We start from the raw sequence: 16544 nt of genomic DNA, 5'->3' as shown, positions 1-16544 counted from the left end.
CACAAAACAGATCGCACTTAACCAGATGTATTAAGACAGAAACGAATAGCTACATTTTTACTGGACTACTGGAATCACAATATAAGAGACGGTTTTAGAGTTTTTCCTAATCATAAAAATCTGTTGGGGGTTTTACACACACATACTCACAGTGCATAAAGAAAGACGAGTCTGTGCAATATTTTTGCCATCTGGTAAGCAAAAATGTACTTCATGCTTGAGTAAATTAAACGTCTTAACCAAACCAAGCAAAACCAAAGATCTTATATGAAGGAAGGTCAGGGAGGGAATTTCGGGGGCACCAAAATTATCAGTTTATTTTATATGTAGGAAAAACCGTGACAGTGTGGAAGTCAAAGTAAAATGACATAACGCTGTGTGCATATACATATTAGATATATTAGAGACTCCCATCTTTTGGTTTTGGAGTTAAACTGTTGGTTTGACAAAACAAGCATTTGGAAAATTCCATCTTGAGACTCGGAAAACTGTGACGATCGTGCTCATTATCCAAAATGCAAAGCAGCACTGCCCTATATTTGTTTTTATATGATCTGCATATGTATACTTTGTTTCATTTAATTTATTTCAGTCATGGTGACACGAACAAATCTTTGCTACGGTAGATTAGGCAACAAAGAGATGACTCGAGCACCATTTAATATGTGCTTTTTAACTCTGAAAATATGAGCCTTCCCAAAAAGAAGCCCCAGCTTAGTCAGACAGCCGTAACGCTGAAGTTTCCACTGTAAAAACTCAAATAAAACATCATCTCGGCTCTAAAACAGCCAGGAGGGATATGCTACACTGACCCACGCTCCCTAAAACAGACAGCAGCAGCCTCACATGTGGAGCTGTGATTGGTGCTGCTGAGGACAGTGGTGTTGCTGGGTGTTTGCTCTGTAGTCCGCTTTGACTTTGATTTGACACAAACTCGGCAGAGCCAAGGCGCCGGCGCTGGGTGCGTCTTCGCGCAGACAGTGAGGCGACATCGCCTAATGGCCCTTATCTCAATCTCCTTTAAAAGCATCTTTTATTCCCCACCATCTTTTCACCTCAGCAAAGCTCTGCTTTTTTCTTTTAATAAACCATCAGTCCCCCTCTCCCACGGAGCATCGGTCTCTTCCTCTGGCGGCTGAGACCAGACGGCAAAGCCTGATGTGGTTTTAATGGGCATTAACTGGGGGACAGTTGAAGCCTAAGAGTTAAAAAACCCACAGCCTCTAAGGGAAACTCTGATTATGGGCTTATGTTGTGTCTATATGTTTCTTTATAAAACACATATTGCTAATGTCCACTATAATTCCAAGTCATTTTTTTCCTAGTAAAACACTTAAAACTGCACCAATGCAACCTGTGTACTGTTGACTTGTATGTGTTTATGTGCGTGAATGTGAGGGCAGCAGAGTCTCGAGGGACACTTCTTTGACACTGCAGGCACACTCGCCTCACTGCTCTCTCCGTCTATCGCAGAAGCAGCTTTGCAGGAGGGGTTGATAGGCATCACCTAGACACACTGAACAGGGATGTCTGAAGATGACCTTTCTGTTGACTATGCGCACATAAAACGTGCACATCGCAGGCCAGACGGGACTCAGCGGCACCAACGAGGCCTCCGCGGACTCCAATTAATACCCCAGCCCTTCATATCCCCTCATCTCCTCATCTTTAAGAGCTGACTGCAGATTAAATATTTATGCATCAGCACAGAGAGAGAGATAGAAGACTCCTACACGGCTATCAATAATAAAAAAACATCCCACAGCTCATAGTCGCTCCTCGGTTGGCATCAGAGGCTGACAAAAAGGAAGGTAAAATGAGAAAACAACAAGGCTCAGAGTCTTAGCTTTCCCTCACAGTTTGCAAGCTGGTGTCATCGGCTCTTTAAGAGTGCAACTGGATAGCGAGCCAACAAGGACTGCAGAGAAATCAAATCAGCGATCACTGCGTGGGACATGCTGAAATTTAAGTCCAACATGGACCGCGCACACGTGCCAAAGGCAAAAGACAAAAATCCCAAAGGCAAAGCACAGCTGTGAAAGTCCTCTGTTTGACTCATCCCAGCAAAACAAGACATCAGCGACGGCTGGCTTTCACGACAGTATGCCTTTCCATTTCAAACAGGATGTGAGTGGAGAACATAACAGCACGAGTGGTGGCCCACAAATGAGTGGGACACTGGCTGAATAAGTAAGATTTAGGTTTTAAAAGATAAAGTTGATGATGTATTCATCAAAATGATTGCGTACGATTTGAGGCCAGCAAAAAGTTAACATAACGCGGTTTCTTTTTCTCTTTGCAGGTTGCACGCTAAAAAGCACAATATGCATCGTATCATTACTCCAAATGCGTCTGACGTGATTGACAGCTTTGGTCATTCTAGTAAAAGTCAAGTATGTAAACATTTTACTGCTGTGTGGATGAGCCTGGATGCTGATTCTGTGCTCACACAGAGACAACCACACAAGGATATCCGGTCTCAGTGACATACAATATACAGCACCAAGAACAGAAAATATCTCTTTGGTTTTAACCTTTAACACACAGGGATTGTGCACATGTTGTGCTGTATATTCACTTCTGAACTTTTAGCCATATTTAATATGAACATGTACCACTGGAACACTACATATGACTGAAAATAAGAAAAAAGCTCCACCTTGAGTGGTTCAGAGTGCCAAAAGATCAAATTGTTGGATGGTTGGACTTTATTCAAAAATAAATATTTCAAGTGACTTAAAAACATTTAGAGTGACTTTTATAGGGTTTCCTACAGTTACATGTAACACTTTGGCAGTGGACAAACACACACGATGTCGTACGAAATCCACTCGGCTCTCTGTAAGCTAATGTGACAACTGAGCTACGGTGGACATGAATGATTCACAGCCAAAAATGAATGACAAACGTAGGGGGGACAAAGCGTCTATGAGTGCGCTCTCACAAGCAGCATCATTAACTGAAAGAGAATACACTTCTGTGAGGATGAAGCCATTTAACAAGATCCTTACAAGCTCCTCCATTGATCAGTGGAGATCTGTTGTAACATGCGATACGGCAGCATCTTCACAGTGGGAGTGGAAGGAATGCCGTCCCTTAAAGAGGCAACCTTTGTGTGTCACATGTTCTTATACATGCCAAAGCATTACATGTTACCTAAATCTGTGGTCTCTAGCGCCTCCCAGTGTTAAGCTATAGCACTATGATTCATTTTCAGTGTAAATTTAACATCATGCAGAGGATGCCTCCACACAAAACAGATCGTTTCCTTGTAATTAAAAGTAAAAAGACAACTCTTCAGGAACGTTTCATATGAGCGGCTTTAGAGGCAGTTTTATTTTCATTTATACTGCATTTGTTTGTGTTTTTATTGGACTATTCCTTTGAGCTTAATAAATAATGTTTAATAGTAAGAAGCAATAAAAATGACTAAAATAAGTCATTTCTAGAATCTATTCTATTACGCACAGGAGCCAGAGGCATGACTGCAGATTATAACTGACAAAGTCGAGTCCTGAAGCACCTACAAAAACTGCACACTAAACTGTCTACACATTGGTAAATGGGCTGTTTCTCTCACAAATAAAAACAGCTTTATATTGTAAGGTTACAATCCTACAATAATTCAGAGAAAACCCCAACAATCCTATGCATCCTATGAGCAAGCACTTGGCGACGGTGGGAAGGAAAAACTCCCTTTTGACTTAGTGCATCATGGGAGTCCCCCAGCAGCCTACACCTATTGCAGCATAACTAAGTGAGGATTCAGGGTCACCTGATCCAGCCCTAACTATATGCTTTAGCAAAAGGGAAAGTTTTAAATATAATCTTAAAAGGTGTCCGTGTCCTGAATCCAAACTGGGGGCTGGTTCTGCACAAGAGGGGTGTGGAAGCTGAAGGCTCCGCCCCCCATTCTACTTTTAAATACTCTAGGAACCAATAGTAAACCTGCAGTGTGAGAGCGAAGTGATCTGTTGGGGTGACATGGTTTTAAGATGTCTTTAAGCTGGAGCCTGATTATTCAAGACTGTGTATGTGCAGAGAAAGACTTTAAATTCAATTCTGGATTCAACAGGGAGCCAATGAAGAGAGTAAAAGGAATTACTAGTAACTAATAAAACTATTAACCAGATAATCGACCCCTGTGGGAGTTTACAATTATTTTAATTATTAAAATAATAAGTTCATAAACTATTTTATGAAAAAAATTGTGAAGGCATTGTAAAGAAGCGTTGCAAATGTACAAACGCTAAAAGGTGATATTTACTAACTGTATCTTTGGGAGGAGAAGGTTTAAATGGCACATTTACCTTGTAGGAAGGCAAAAAGCAGAGCACACCCTTGGCCATGACCTGGCAGACGTGGAGCAGCAGGCCACCCACTTCATCCTGGAAGGCATACGTCTCTGCGTTCTGAAAGGTGGCGCAGAGCTTTCTGCCTTGAGGTCCTGCGCCAACAGTGCCCACCCAAACCTGCAGAGATCAGACACATTTCTTATCAAAGACAGAAACGTGACGCACTGTTCCACTCTCATGTGTGCTGCTTGATTAGTGTGCTAAGTTATCAAAGGTCAGCTTGTCAGCATTCTCTGTAATCGTATTAAGAAGATCCACAATAAATCAAGTGTGCTCCAATTTCTTAGGTTACGCTGACATCTGCTGGACAAAAGTGGAACAGTGGAAGTGGAGAAAAGACATCGTAAAGTCTTGTTTAGTCGTAGCGTGCTATCATTAAATTAGAGCTGAGGTCAGAAAGCCTTGTGGAGCCTCTCACTACATATTTTTTCATAATGAGGTTTATGGGTAAACCTACTCACCTGAGACTTATTGATCACATGGTTGGCCTCCAGCTGGATGGAGAATTTCACACCAAGTTCAGAGGAAAAGGAGTCCATGGGTGACAGGGTTCCAGAGGTCAACACAATGCTGTGCACAGACCCACTCAGGTCAGAAAAAGCCTTGGAGGTTCAAACACAGAGAGAGATCATGTATGCCACGGCCAAAACACCTGATGTAATGGACAAACTGGTAATCCTTCTTTCATTGAAGTTATGGCTTTTTCCTGTGTGTAGCCTTAGTAATCAGTTATCAATCGGACCCTAAGTCAGCCAAGTCGACCGTCTCACCACAGCAGGGCTAAGGCACCAGAAGCTCAGTGTCAGGACTTCAGACTTGACCCGGACAGTCTGGCGTCTATTACGTGGCCGAACTATAAAGCCCTGGGCGTCGGGGACATCGGGGGGAACCTGGTTTGTCCAAGCATAGCTCTTCTGCAGAGCAACACGATAGTCGTCAGCAAATCTACAAACACACACACAACAAGTGATTAAACCTTTAAACCAGAATAAGAAGAATTCATCTATGGCAGCGGCATCACTTAGCTCACATCCAGAGTGTGTGTCTGACCTGCAGCTGTCTCTGAAGAGGAAGTCGAGCACCATGAAGAGGTTTTTGAGCACAGTTGCAGTAGGTGGGCTGATGGTTGGAATCTGCACCACGTCTTCTCTCCCATTAACGACTCCAGCACGCTCCTCCTTCTCCAAGACTGCTGCCAGGTTTTGCTGTCACACAGAAACAAAGCGCAAGAACGAAACAGTGTTGTCCACATCTCAACTGTTAAACGGTTGAATGGTAGAAACTCTTCTGAATGAAGAGAATAAATTAGCAAATAACCACGCAACCAATCAGGTACATCATGTTTGAAAGTATTCGGGTCCGGGATGGGTATTACTGATGCAGGCACTTATCAGTACCCCTACTCAAACTGTTGTCCACATGCTGGAGTTATATAAAGACATAGCAGCGCTAATGGTTACTTCAGACATATTGGCAACCTTAGATTGCTTTTTTTTTTTTTTTTTATGCCAGCGGGTATTGCCCATTTTTCAACACCCAGCGTGCTGATAAGAGACAGCAGGGTTGGCTGATGCCTGTAGCCAAGTTTACAAACATCTGCAAAATTTGAATATGCATGGCAAATGAAGCCACATCAACCCCTCTGCACAGAGAAAAACAAAGATCCATCCATTTTATATTCAGCATTTTAATTATATGTCGTAAAGAGAGCCCACTCTTCTGTCCTGTCACTGTGAGTGGAGAGCAGACTGTGAACACACAGACACTTCAAACACGACAGCCTGGCAATGTTAGCTTCATCATTATTACAGGATGTTCTATGTTAGAATGAATTAATGTTGTGCAGTCGCTTCAGTTTGGTACTGCCCATTCTGGTCGATATGCTGTGTATACCTTCAGAATGTTGAAGGTGTCTGCAGTGATGCCCAAAGTGTGAAAGATGCCCACTATATCCTTCCCACTCCAGACTTTACCGGCAGTCTCATAGCCCCGCTCAGACATCAGGCTTTGGCTCTCCTGGATCCAGCTGGAGTGACAATCAAAAGACATCCTGAGTGTGCGTGCTCGCTCGCATTAGGATACGCAGAGAGATAAATGCAGTCACTGACTTGATCAGACTGTAGCAGAAGCCCCTGAGCAGCTCGTGTTTGGAACGTCGGATGTTGTTGTTGACCATGCTGTCCAGCTCGTCTCTGGACATCAGCAGACTCTTGTAGTCCAGTGTGTAGCTGGCGCTCTCCCTCGCGCAGTCCTCAATGTTATGGGCTTCATCCAGTACCAATATCTGGCCTTCCAGGTCAATCTCCATCTGGTGGATATGGAAAGTAAGAGGACAGAATCAGTGGTCTGCGATCTGGTTTGTTGGTGAGAGAAATTTACTCAAATTTATTTGTACAGTTTGAAATGTACACATTCAAAGTGATTCACAGGCAAATATCAGGGAAAAACGGAACAGCATTAAAAGAGCACGACGATCAGATATAGTAATAGTAGAAACTACAACAATGGTGTCATAGCTCTTTAATGTGCTGCCAAAGTTATAAGTAGATTCATTAACTTGCTGTAAAATTAAGTTGACTTTTGCCTCGTTTCCATGGTTTTACATACAAGTTAGTTTGAACGGAGTTTGCAACGCCTCCACAGCCTGTAAAGCATTTAAATAAAGGGGACAGGTTTCACCATCTTACATCTAAAAATCCAAATCTGAGTTTGGACGTGGTATCTGAGTCATACTGATGAAGTTACTTTTTTGCTGACAGTCCAAAGCTGCTCCTCCCGCTCTTCCAAACTCTACTCACACTTTCTCTGATCATTGGGTCCAGCAGGTAGTTATACGGACAGAAGATAATCCAGGCGCTCTGCATGAGTTCACGGGCAGCAAAGTAAGAGCACGAGCGAAGCCGTTTGCCCAGAGTCACCAGGTCCTCAATGTCCCAGGCTGCCCGCAACCCATGGACATGTTGTAGAGTGTTCTGGTCCCGCATCCTCTGCACACCGTGGTAGTAGCGGCAGGACCTTCCCTGCAATGCACGCATAGTATTACAACAAGGTGTAACATCTCCTATATCTTACCAATTCAAACGTTCATTTTTAAAACTGGGACTGTAAGATTTCTTAAAACATTGAAAAAATTTGATTTTTCTGACAGTGAAAAACTCAAAGTTTGAAGCTTTTCTATTGAAATTCATTGTAAGAGCCACAGCCCCTGGCAAAGTATTGGGATCACTGGCTTTCTTATTTCCAACAACCACATGAGACACAAAACTGTTTCCATGTCACGTATAAAGACATGTAAAAACTACTAAAAAATTAATAAAAATCTGATTTTAACTTGATTCTAATGCTTTTACTTTTTCACAGCTACTCCACATAGTTACAATATCTAACATTTGTTGTATTTCTGAGAAAGTGTTGCTGTTCAGTCTCAAGTTTCCACTTTGTCCAGACATACAGTACTTCAGAGGCTGCCTCTGATCAGGTGTTCCAGCTATTGTAGCAGCTTAAATGTCCTCACTCATACAGTGAATGTAAGCGACGTGTAAAGAAGCGCCATCTCATGTACCAGCCCTCAGTTACTCTGTCAGCGAAGCACGGCTTTCGACATCCCACCCTGTCCTTCGTGAATTTGCAAAGGTAACCTCTGACACAATAATAAAATAATCTCTGGATGAAACAGCGCGGTGCTAGGCTCGGACACTCTGCTGACACTGAAGCCTGTCTGCTGAAGGCGAGTCAGAGGATTAATGACCTTCAGCAAAGTCAAGACATCTCTCAAGCAGTCGGAGGGTGTTATGACTAACGATGGCATTAGCTGAACGATGAATCTCTGAGCGTGTACAACATGGTAACCAGAGCCGACCCTGAGGTGATGAAGACACATTGTATCATTGACACACACTCTAGTAAGGGGTTAAGGCTGGGACAGTCATTTCATATGGGAAGCAAACACCTGCAACGACACTGTGATTGACTAATTACAGCAGGCGCCTAAACTCTGCCCAGTATAGGAGATTACAAGCGTCTCATGCCTCTAAAAAGCAGTTTCCTCAGTTAAGATTCACTGCGAGAGTCTGTGTGTGTGTCAGTGTTCATCCTCACATCCTTGGCCTCCAGCAGATCCTTGCAGCGTTCATTGCGGTTTGCGTGAGGCACCACGTCTGGGTTGACACAGGTGTGATCTCTGCTGGATAAGATGGTCATAGGCGCGCCGCAGTAAACGGTGCGCTTCAGCTCATGGGTGATCTGAGTTATCTGTTTATGTGTGCGAGTGCCAAAGAAGATCTTTGGAATCTTTCTTCTGCCATCTTTCTCTTTGTCCTTCACGGCATCCTCAGTCGAAGCGCACGGGCACTGCGAGCAGGGTTCAGGAGCCTAGTGGGAGAAAATCATATAAATACTAATACTTGGCACTTTTGTTTAACAGCATGAACCAGATGTTGCTTCAGGAACTGAAAAACATGCCAATGCCAACTGTTGCTTTATGATAAATATCACTGCAGAAATCCACAGGCCACTAGTATCGCAGTCTTAAATCTCATCTTCTTACTTTAATTCTGGATTTTCTGGAATAAATAAGACACATTTTCTTCTCCATTACTGCTTGCTTTGGCCTAATATTATGTATGTGAACATTTTCAATGAATTATGAGGAATATCACAACCAACTCGACACCGTTTTGCTCCTTTGATTAACACACAGGCAAGCATAAAGAATTTGCATCCATACATAAGGTGTCCTGTCACTTTTCACCAGGTGACCTTTTCTCTCTCTGAAAGATGATAGGTCACCATTGTGGTGGCTGAAAAAAATCTAATTGGCTGTCCGGCGGCGCAGTGGATCCTTTTTTCCTCCAGGTCGCAGGTGAAGTGTAGCCGGCATGGCTTATGAAACTGATCCTCTTTATGTGTTCGGCCGGTTTTTGTTCTTTTTTAAGTCATCTACTCTTTGATCACTCGCACATATAATGTAAAATCATTGGCTTCTCCAACCAGGAGAGTACAAATCATTATCAATGTTATCAGCAGTAACCAAATGATCTAGACTTTAATATTAATCTAGTCTCACTGAGAATAAAGTTAAATGTAGCCCAGCGAACTGATGAAAAGCTGATTTACAAAAAAATTTACATAATTCACTTAAATTCATTTATTTCTACCAGACTTTTTTCTTTAATAACATTTTGTAGAAACATTTTCTGTGCTACATTTTATTTTGAAAAACCCCAGCTGAACACACAGGTTATGGAGATTATTAACATTATATTTTATTTATGTAGCGAAAGTTCACTAACTAATCTCTTCCTAAAGAAGCAGCATCTCTTATTATAATTATGGTAGAGCCATTAGGTATTCATGTGCTTGCTCTACATCTTCACGGCTCTCCACCATCATCCACCCGCCAACCCTGAAACAATCAAACACATCTTTGTTCACTTCAGCAACATCAGAGGTGTTTCTGCTGGTCTTTAAAAAGTCTTATAGAGGATATGCAAAGTCTAAATTATATAAATTCATCAGTGCTAAAATGCTGAATGGTCTCATGCTCTGATCACCTGATCTGATTTGCAGCAGACGTCACAGTTGCTTAATATATATATAAAATGCTACGATCTAGAAATCTAGCTCATTTCCATCTCTGTGGTTATTTTCCTAGGCCCTACTAGAGTAGCTTTGCATTTTTCCTGCATCATAATAAACCCTATTTATCTTATACTAAGCCTGGGTGGTCCTTCCATTCACCCTTAGTCTTTTAAACTTGTCTTCTTTTTTGCTGCAGTTCACAAACAAGGTTAGAACAGCAGCGTGCAGGGCAGTCTGAAGCTTTTGGCTTTTCTTAAACATGCTGTGTTTGATATGAGCATCCACTACTCTAATAATACACATAGTACATGAGAAAAAACAAAGAGAAGCAGAGTAGTTCTCTATACTTCGCCTGCAGTCCGGAGGAAGAGCATTTTATCCCTTCAATTCAGAATTAAAAGAGGATGAAAAGCTCCGTGTTCACTGATTTCACACTGTGTTAATGAATAAAGCTGTTTAAGGGCAGCAGAGATCTTTACTGACATGACAGCCCTTTAAATTGTTAACCAGCTAACAGTATAAGACCAAAAGGTCATCGCTGATACAGACACCTTATCCACTATATGATATCATCCTTTTCGTGAGCCCAAAATAAATGAGGGCTAACGTGTTTAAGTCAGAGTTCTGTGCAAATTATATGAAGGACCCACGTAAGAATGACTGGTATGTGATGTCATGCGTTGCAGCTTATCACGAGGATGAGGAGGTAGCACTTCTGACGACAGACGAGCGGCTCCAGTTACCCGGCGGCTCAGATTTTCCTAACGTGTTTGCCCATCAAATATTACAATGTGTGTTGGAGTGCAGGCCAAAGAAAGCCCTGAGAGAGCCGCCTCTCAGAGTTAAGAGGGATAACGAGCCCTGAGCCCATGTGAAAAATAAACAGAGGTGCTGCAGGGCCCCAACACCAGTTCGAGTTACCTTTCTCTGCTGAAACAGTTACGCTCCACAGTCTGGGCCCCGGGCCCGATCACCTTACCTGCTGCTGCCACGTTAAATAGAGCCATCCAAATATCCTGCCCCAAGATGGCCAATAATTACTTATTCATTGGCAGGTGGGGGGAGGAGGGGTGGGCTGGAGCAGTGCAGAAGGGCTGGCTGATGAATAGAGGCCCTTGTGAAAAGCTGCAGCAGGAAACAGCTGACACAAGAGTATCCTTTTACGCGGCTGCCTCCTGAGATGCCAGGACAACAAGGCTTCAAGCCTGGCCCCACAGCCCAGAGCAGACACCCCCTAGAAAGGAATGCAGATAACTGGCAAAAAGGGCAAGAGGGGCACCAACCCTGCTCAGCAATAACAGCATAGTCCTGAACATGGTACTCGTCTGAATCTGGAGCGGCTCCGTTGGTGTTACTCTGTGTGTGCCGCTACCTGCGGGAATACCCTTATGCTCATCAATGCTCTTACTAACATTGCATTTATAGGTACACTGCATGGCACAGACGTACTTTCAGCTGCTTTGCTATACTAAGCCTGCAGGGCACACCTACTCTGCCAGGTGTAAGCGCACGCAGCAGCGAGAGCTCTGGAACTGACAGAACAGAGGTCAGCAGAGTTACCGAACACCTCCGAATATTCACAGGTAGGCTACTGTTGCTCTGCTCCCTGCCAACACCTGAGAGATGGAAATCTCACACTCCGGGGGGCCAGTCAGAGGGCACACAGGGGCTGCAGGCAGTTGATCACTGAGGTATCACTGGCGCCTCTCACTGGACGCCAATTTGCTCCTCATTCCACAGCTTTCGAGAGGCCTGGAATTCATTCCAGTAAGGGTGGTCTTCAATAGCAAATAACTCTGAAGACATGACACCCAACACCCCCGCCTCCCGATATGGCCACACCGTGCAGGTAGGGGCCCTGGCAAATACCTGCCCTCCAAAGCACCTGTTTATCCCTCGGGCGCAGTAACCAGCGGGTGAACCCCATTCAATATTTATCCCCGTGGCTTTCACAGATCAGCAGCCCAGGCGAGGCAAACCCTCTTAATTAAAACTGGAGCTTGCTTCAAAGGGCCCCATTCAGGCCGTCAGTCAGCGCTCACGGGACAAAAGAGCCCAGGTCATGTAGCCGCAGGGAAACCAGAGAAGGACGCACTTCTTCGTCTTCACTTTCCCTCCTCCTCTTTTTCCACCTCCCACCATCTGATCCCAGCCACACACCTGCGGCAGGTTACGATGAAGTTGTGAGAGTGTAACCACCTCTGCAAGCTGTGCTGCAGCATCCTAAAGCCAAGCACGTCTCAATCATTATGAGCAACTTGGTAGTCTCCGGTGTCCAGAGAGAACCTCCAGATATCCACTATTGATCACTTTTGTTTTTGCCCGTCCCGTTCAGAACTATTGTCTGAAGGCCAAGAAAAATGCCCAACAGATTTGTTTTCCCAAGTGGATCATTATGGCTTTGCCATACTGGTCCACCTGATTCATCTTTATTATTTATTTATTTATTTTTAACTTTTAAGTTATTACAATCTGAACAGACATGACCGAGAGATGGGAAAGGGAAAGACGTAGACAAGAGAAGGTCAAGAAGAGGAGAGGGAAAGAAAAACAGAGTGGAAGAGGGACAGAGAGAAAAGACGGGAAAAATCCACTGCTGGAAAAAAGAAGAAGAAAACAAACAAAAAAGAGAACAACACGGTAGGAAAACCACAGCAATAAGCAAGATAAGCATAAGTATAGAAGCAGAAGCCAAGCAATATAGTGTGTCTGTGAACACCTGTGTGCGTGAGCGCGCTTGTACTCAAAAGGTTTCTACATGTAACGATCTAAAAGTAGGTGTGGGGAGCCACAGCCCTGCCAGTGGACATGAAGCAGGCACGGAGGAGATCACTAACGGTGTCGTGAGACCTTTGAGAACACGCTGTGACTGGTTCTGCTTCACACAGGACAGCGAGTAAAACTTCTCATTTGCAGGAGACGTCATAACTGCCGACTCATTATAAATGCTCTGCATGGAGAAACTTGTTTTATCTTATTCTTCCAAAAATTCAACACATTTCGAATATTCTCAGTAGAAGCAGCTAAAAGAAGCAATCGGTTTATTAATCAAAGTAAATTAATCAGCTACTATTTTAATAATCGTCTCAAAACTGTTTGGTTTTTTTTGCATCTTTTGCAACACAGTAGCTTGTTACATTTTTTACTAATATGACTTCACATACAGTAAAACTCTCCAAAATATATACCAACAAATATGACACAGGAGTGATGGTGTTACTAGTTATTAAACTTCTGTTAAGAACAGGTTGTTTCCCTTTTCAGCAGTTTGAACTGAAAGTTGGCAGTCTGACATGACAACACTGATTTCCCTCATATTGTAAAAGACTTTTACAGACTCAACAACATGAAGGTAAACTAACAACGACAGCCTGTAATATTAATTATTCAGTCTGTTTATCCTTAATAGACCAAAGAAATAATACTACATAATGCTAAATACTACTGTTTCCTAGAGGGGTGTCACCATAACAATAACTAGCATCCAAAATATAGACGTCATGTCAACAACCCACCTATGCTAACGCTGTAAATTCTAATTTTGTGAAGTCATTCGATTTAGACTCTGTGCCCAGCACCACGCACTTCCATTTTCATGTTAACAGAAAAGACAAATACAACTAGATTTCTGATGAATTTGACTCGTGACTTTTTTGCCATTACTTTGTTGTTTTGTAATGTTTCAGTAGTACTGTATAGATATTACAACAAGTGTTTGGCCCATTTTAGTCTCTGTTATAAGACCCTGGTTTATAAAACGTTACATAAAAGGATCAGCGTAGTCTTGTATGCACATGGATTCCTTACTCAGCTTTTCTGATAACTGGATTGCTGCAAAACTGTTCAGACAAGCTCAATAGGTTATGTGTGATACTATCTATATATTACATTCCATAATACTGACATATTTTTTTTCATTAATTAATTATGTTAGAGTCATTTTGTAGGGCTGACAGCTGATTATTAACTTTATGTTTTTGAAAACAGGATGGTCCCCTGTTTATCCACATTAGACATTTAATATGTTCAAATTCCTTTTTTTTTTGACACAAAAAGTTGATGGTACTCATTTTCCTTGCTCATGATTTCAATTCTTTTAAAGCCATTTGAAATAAAAACACATTTGGTTTTATGGTGAAAGGCATGAAAACAGCAGTGAAAAGTACAGTACACGGTTACATTTTCAGTTAGGCCGAAACAAGTTTGAGCCTCTGACCACAGTCTCTATCAATCTGGTGGAGTATACTGCCACCCAGTGGTGGTGTTGATTATCTGAAAACCTCTAATATGATCGAAGCGAGAACAATACTAAAAATCCACCATAAGAGGGTGAGCCAGTGGCACCGTGTAGCAAACCTTTAAAGCACAACTAACACCAGTGTCACGATGTCTCTGTGCCGTTTATGTGTCAGGAAACAGTGAGCCAGCACACAGGCTGGATCTGTCTCACATACAGCGTTTTCACAAAGCCTCTGCACTCCAACAGAACATCTCAACTATCACGCTCTGGTACGGTTGTCACGATACGGGAATTTCAAACTCGATACAGAGGAAAACACTCAATACCACAGGGAAGATCGTGACCCCATCCTGGAACAACAAAAGTAATGGTGAAGAAGTCATATCCTGACTTGTTAACCTGTTAATTTTCAACAGATTTTCTAAACTCACTAACAACTAATGTTAGATTTAACAAAATAGGTATTTGAGATCAAGCTTGGGGGTTTTATTGATTTACAAATTGTTTAAATCATTTCATTACACATGGTGAAGGTAATTACTGTTTAAGTTACTGTAGAATTCAAAAGAAGAGCATTCATGACATTTGGATGAAGACCGGTATTAGTTAAGCTAAATAAAGAAGATATAATAAGCAGAGCGCTCACTGACAGACTGCAGCGATCACTGGCTGCATTGTAAAAATGACCTCACAGGTGGCTACAACAAAATAGGAAACACACTTTAATAAATGAATGTAAATGTTTATCATACTGTCTACATCTGCCTGCAACCTCTCTGCCATCCACCAGTCCCACTGCTCAGTCTGCAGCTCTTTACGTCCTCAGCTCTGCTCTTCTTCATTTGCTCTGATTGGTTCTCCACACTTTGAACTCTCTGCTCTGATCAGCTTCACTTCCCCTGCTGCTCTGCACAGCCAGCAACCCTCTGCTTCTCCACGTGTCCGTGATCCGCTCTGTCACAGCTCAATATTCCATCTGCGCGTCGTGCAGTTTGCAATAATTATTAATCTTTTACCTGACTAAAGACTGTTAGTGGCTATGTTAATAATAACAGATGGCTAATGTGGCTGTCGGGTGATTGCTAATAGTTAAACGGCTAACCTTAACCCGTGTGCTGGTCAGGTTACCATTGATGATAACTGTTTAATATTTTAATGTGATTGAAATGGGAGCTGATCTCTGAAATTCCTCCTAAGGAGGTGTTCAGTGTTATGAACTTTAACTACTTCAGCTATTAGTGAGGAGAGGAACTGTGTGCCTGTCTGGATCGTACTCACGCAGGAAGTAGAGGAACAACCGGGAGCTTGGTGTTTCGTCTCGGCATTCCAACTCTGAGGTCCCGCTGACTGATTTTCCAGCTCCGGCTCATCATCTGTGAACACGACTCCCTTCTCCAGTCGCTGCCTTTTACGGCTCTGAGAAGCAAACACAGAAACGTGACTTTACTGATCTGTGCATTTCTTATTCTAATGAAACCAGCACAGAAGCTGGTAATTTGTTCATCATCAGACGAACACAACTGCATATGATCACTGTTTAAATGTAATACAGAGTAAATCTGGTGTTAATGAACAACAGGCATCGGTGCCTACCGTGTTCTCTGCAGCGCGAATGCGTTTCCTGTCTTGCTGGAAGTCATCATCTTTCACACAGTCGGAGCTGAGAGATGCCTGGAACTTCTCTGACAGTCGAGAGGCTAGAGACTGTTTTCTTCTTTCTTCTTCTGGGAGAAGCACTAAAACACAGAAACAATACATGCAAATGAATGTTTTATATACAGTTAGTAAGATAATCTTCTACACCGGTTTAATAAAATGCTTTAATCTGGAAGTGTCACATGCCTCTGCGATGAGTCCTTTAACAACTGTGCTGTTGTTGGGAGGCACCTGTTGCTCCAAAACACTGTGGCAGTTTTCTTGTTGTAATTATTTTCTTTGACTGGTGTTGGTTTTTAAGAGCTTAAATAATTTAACTAAATTAAATTGATGTAATTCGGAAAGACGCACGCCAATCTCCTGGTTAAAAATGTCTGAATTTCCTTTAAGCCCGACATAAGGATTCTAAAGAATGTATTACTTTATAACTGAGCTAATGAGGATACATAGTGTCGACTGACTATATAACAAAAACATTGAAACTGTGAGTCATTGTCATTGCTAATTCCAAAGTGAAAGTTATGCCAAGGTTAGCTGGTCGTCCTTGTAGTTTTTCTCTGTATATGTTCTGCTGCTGCATTTCCAGATGACTTCATATAAAAACTAAAGTTAAGTGACAAATCTGGACTAATGGTCCTGGGGTGGGTTTTGAGTATCGATTTTCCGATTAAAATCGATTCTAGCTTGAAAAAATGTGATATCAATTCATTAAA

At 42.4% G+C, this 16544-nt stretch overlaps 1 protein-coding gene across 3 annotated transcripts in view; it reads right to left on the bottom strand.

The window, feature by feature from the left end:
- Window positions 1-16544, bottom strand: part of brip1 (BRCA1 interacting helicase 1) — a 150074-nt gene that overhangs the window by 130226 nt on the left and 3304 nt on the right. For all 3 annotated transcript variants that reach the window (XR_010095492.1, XM_063492924.1, XM_063492925.1), the window contains exons 5-14: window positions 15769-15911; window positions 15454-15591; window positions 8454-8726; window positions 7154-7375; window positions 6464-6663; window positions 6249-6381; window positions 5406-5560; window positions 5126-5300; window positions 4817-4957; window positions 4311-4472 (exon numbers count right to left, since the gene is read on the bottom strand). Coding sequence is in view for 2 of the 3 variants with exons in the window: in XM_063492924.1 (XP_063348994.1) it covers window positions 4311-4472; window positions 4817-4957; window positions 5126-5300; window positions 5406-5560; window positions 6249-6381; window positions 6464-6663; window positions 7154-7375; window positions 8454-8726; window positions 15454-15591; window positions 15769-15911 (1742 nt within the window). In the remaining variant the exon portion in view is untranslated. The remainder of the gene's footprint in view (window positions 1-4310; window positions 4473-4816; window positions 4958-5125; window positions 5301-5405; window positions 5561-6248; window positions 6382-6463; window positions 6664-7153; window positions 7376-8453; window positions 8727-15453; window positions 15592-15768; window positions 15912-16544) is intronic.

The sequence above is a fragment of the Pelmatolapia mariae genome, linkage group LG14, assembly GCF_036321145.2.
Source record: "Pelmatolapia mariae isolate MD_Pm_ZW linkage group LG14, Pm_UMD_F_2, whole genome shotgun sequence".
Lineage (NCBI taxonomy): Eukaryota > Metazoa > Chordata > Actinopteri > Cichliformes > Cichlidae > Pelmatolapia > Pelmatolapia mariae.
Note: the sequence above shows the minus strand (reverse complement) of the source record. Positions and strands in the feature narration are given on the sequence as shown.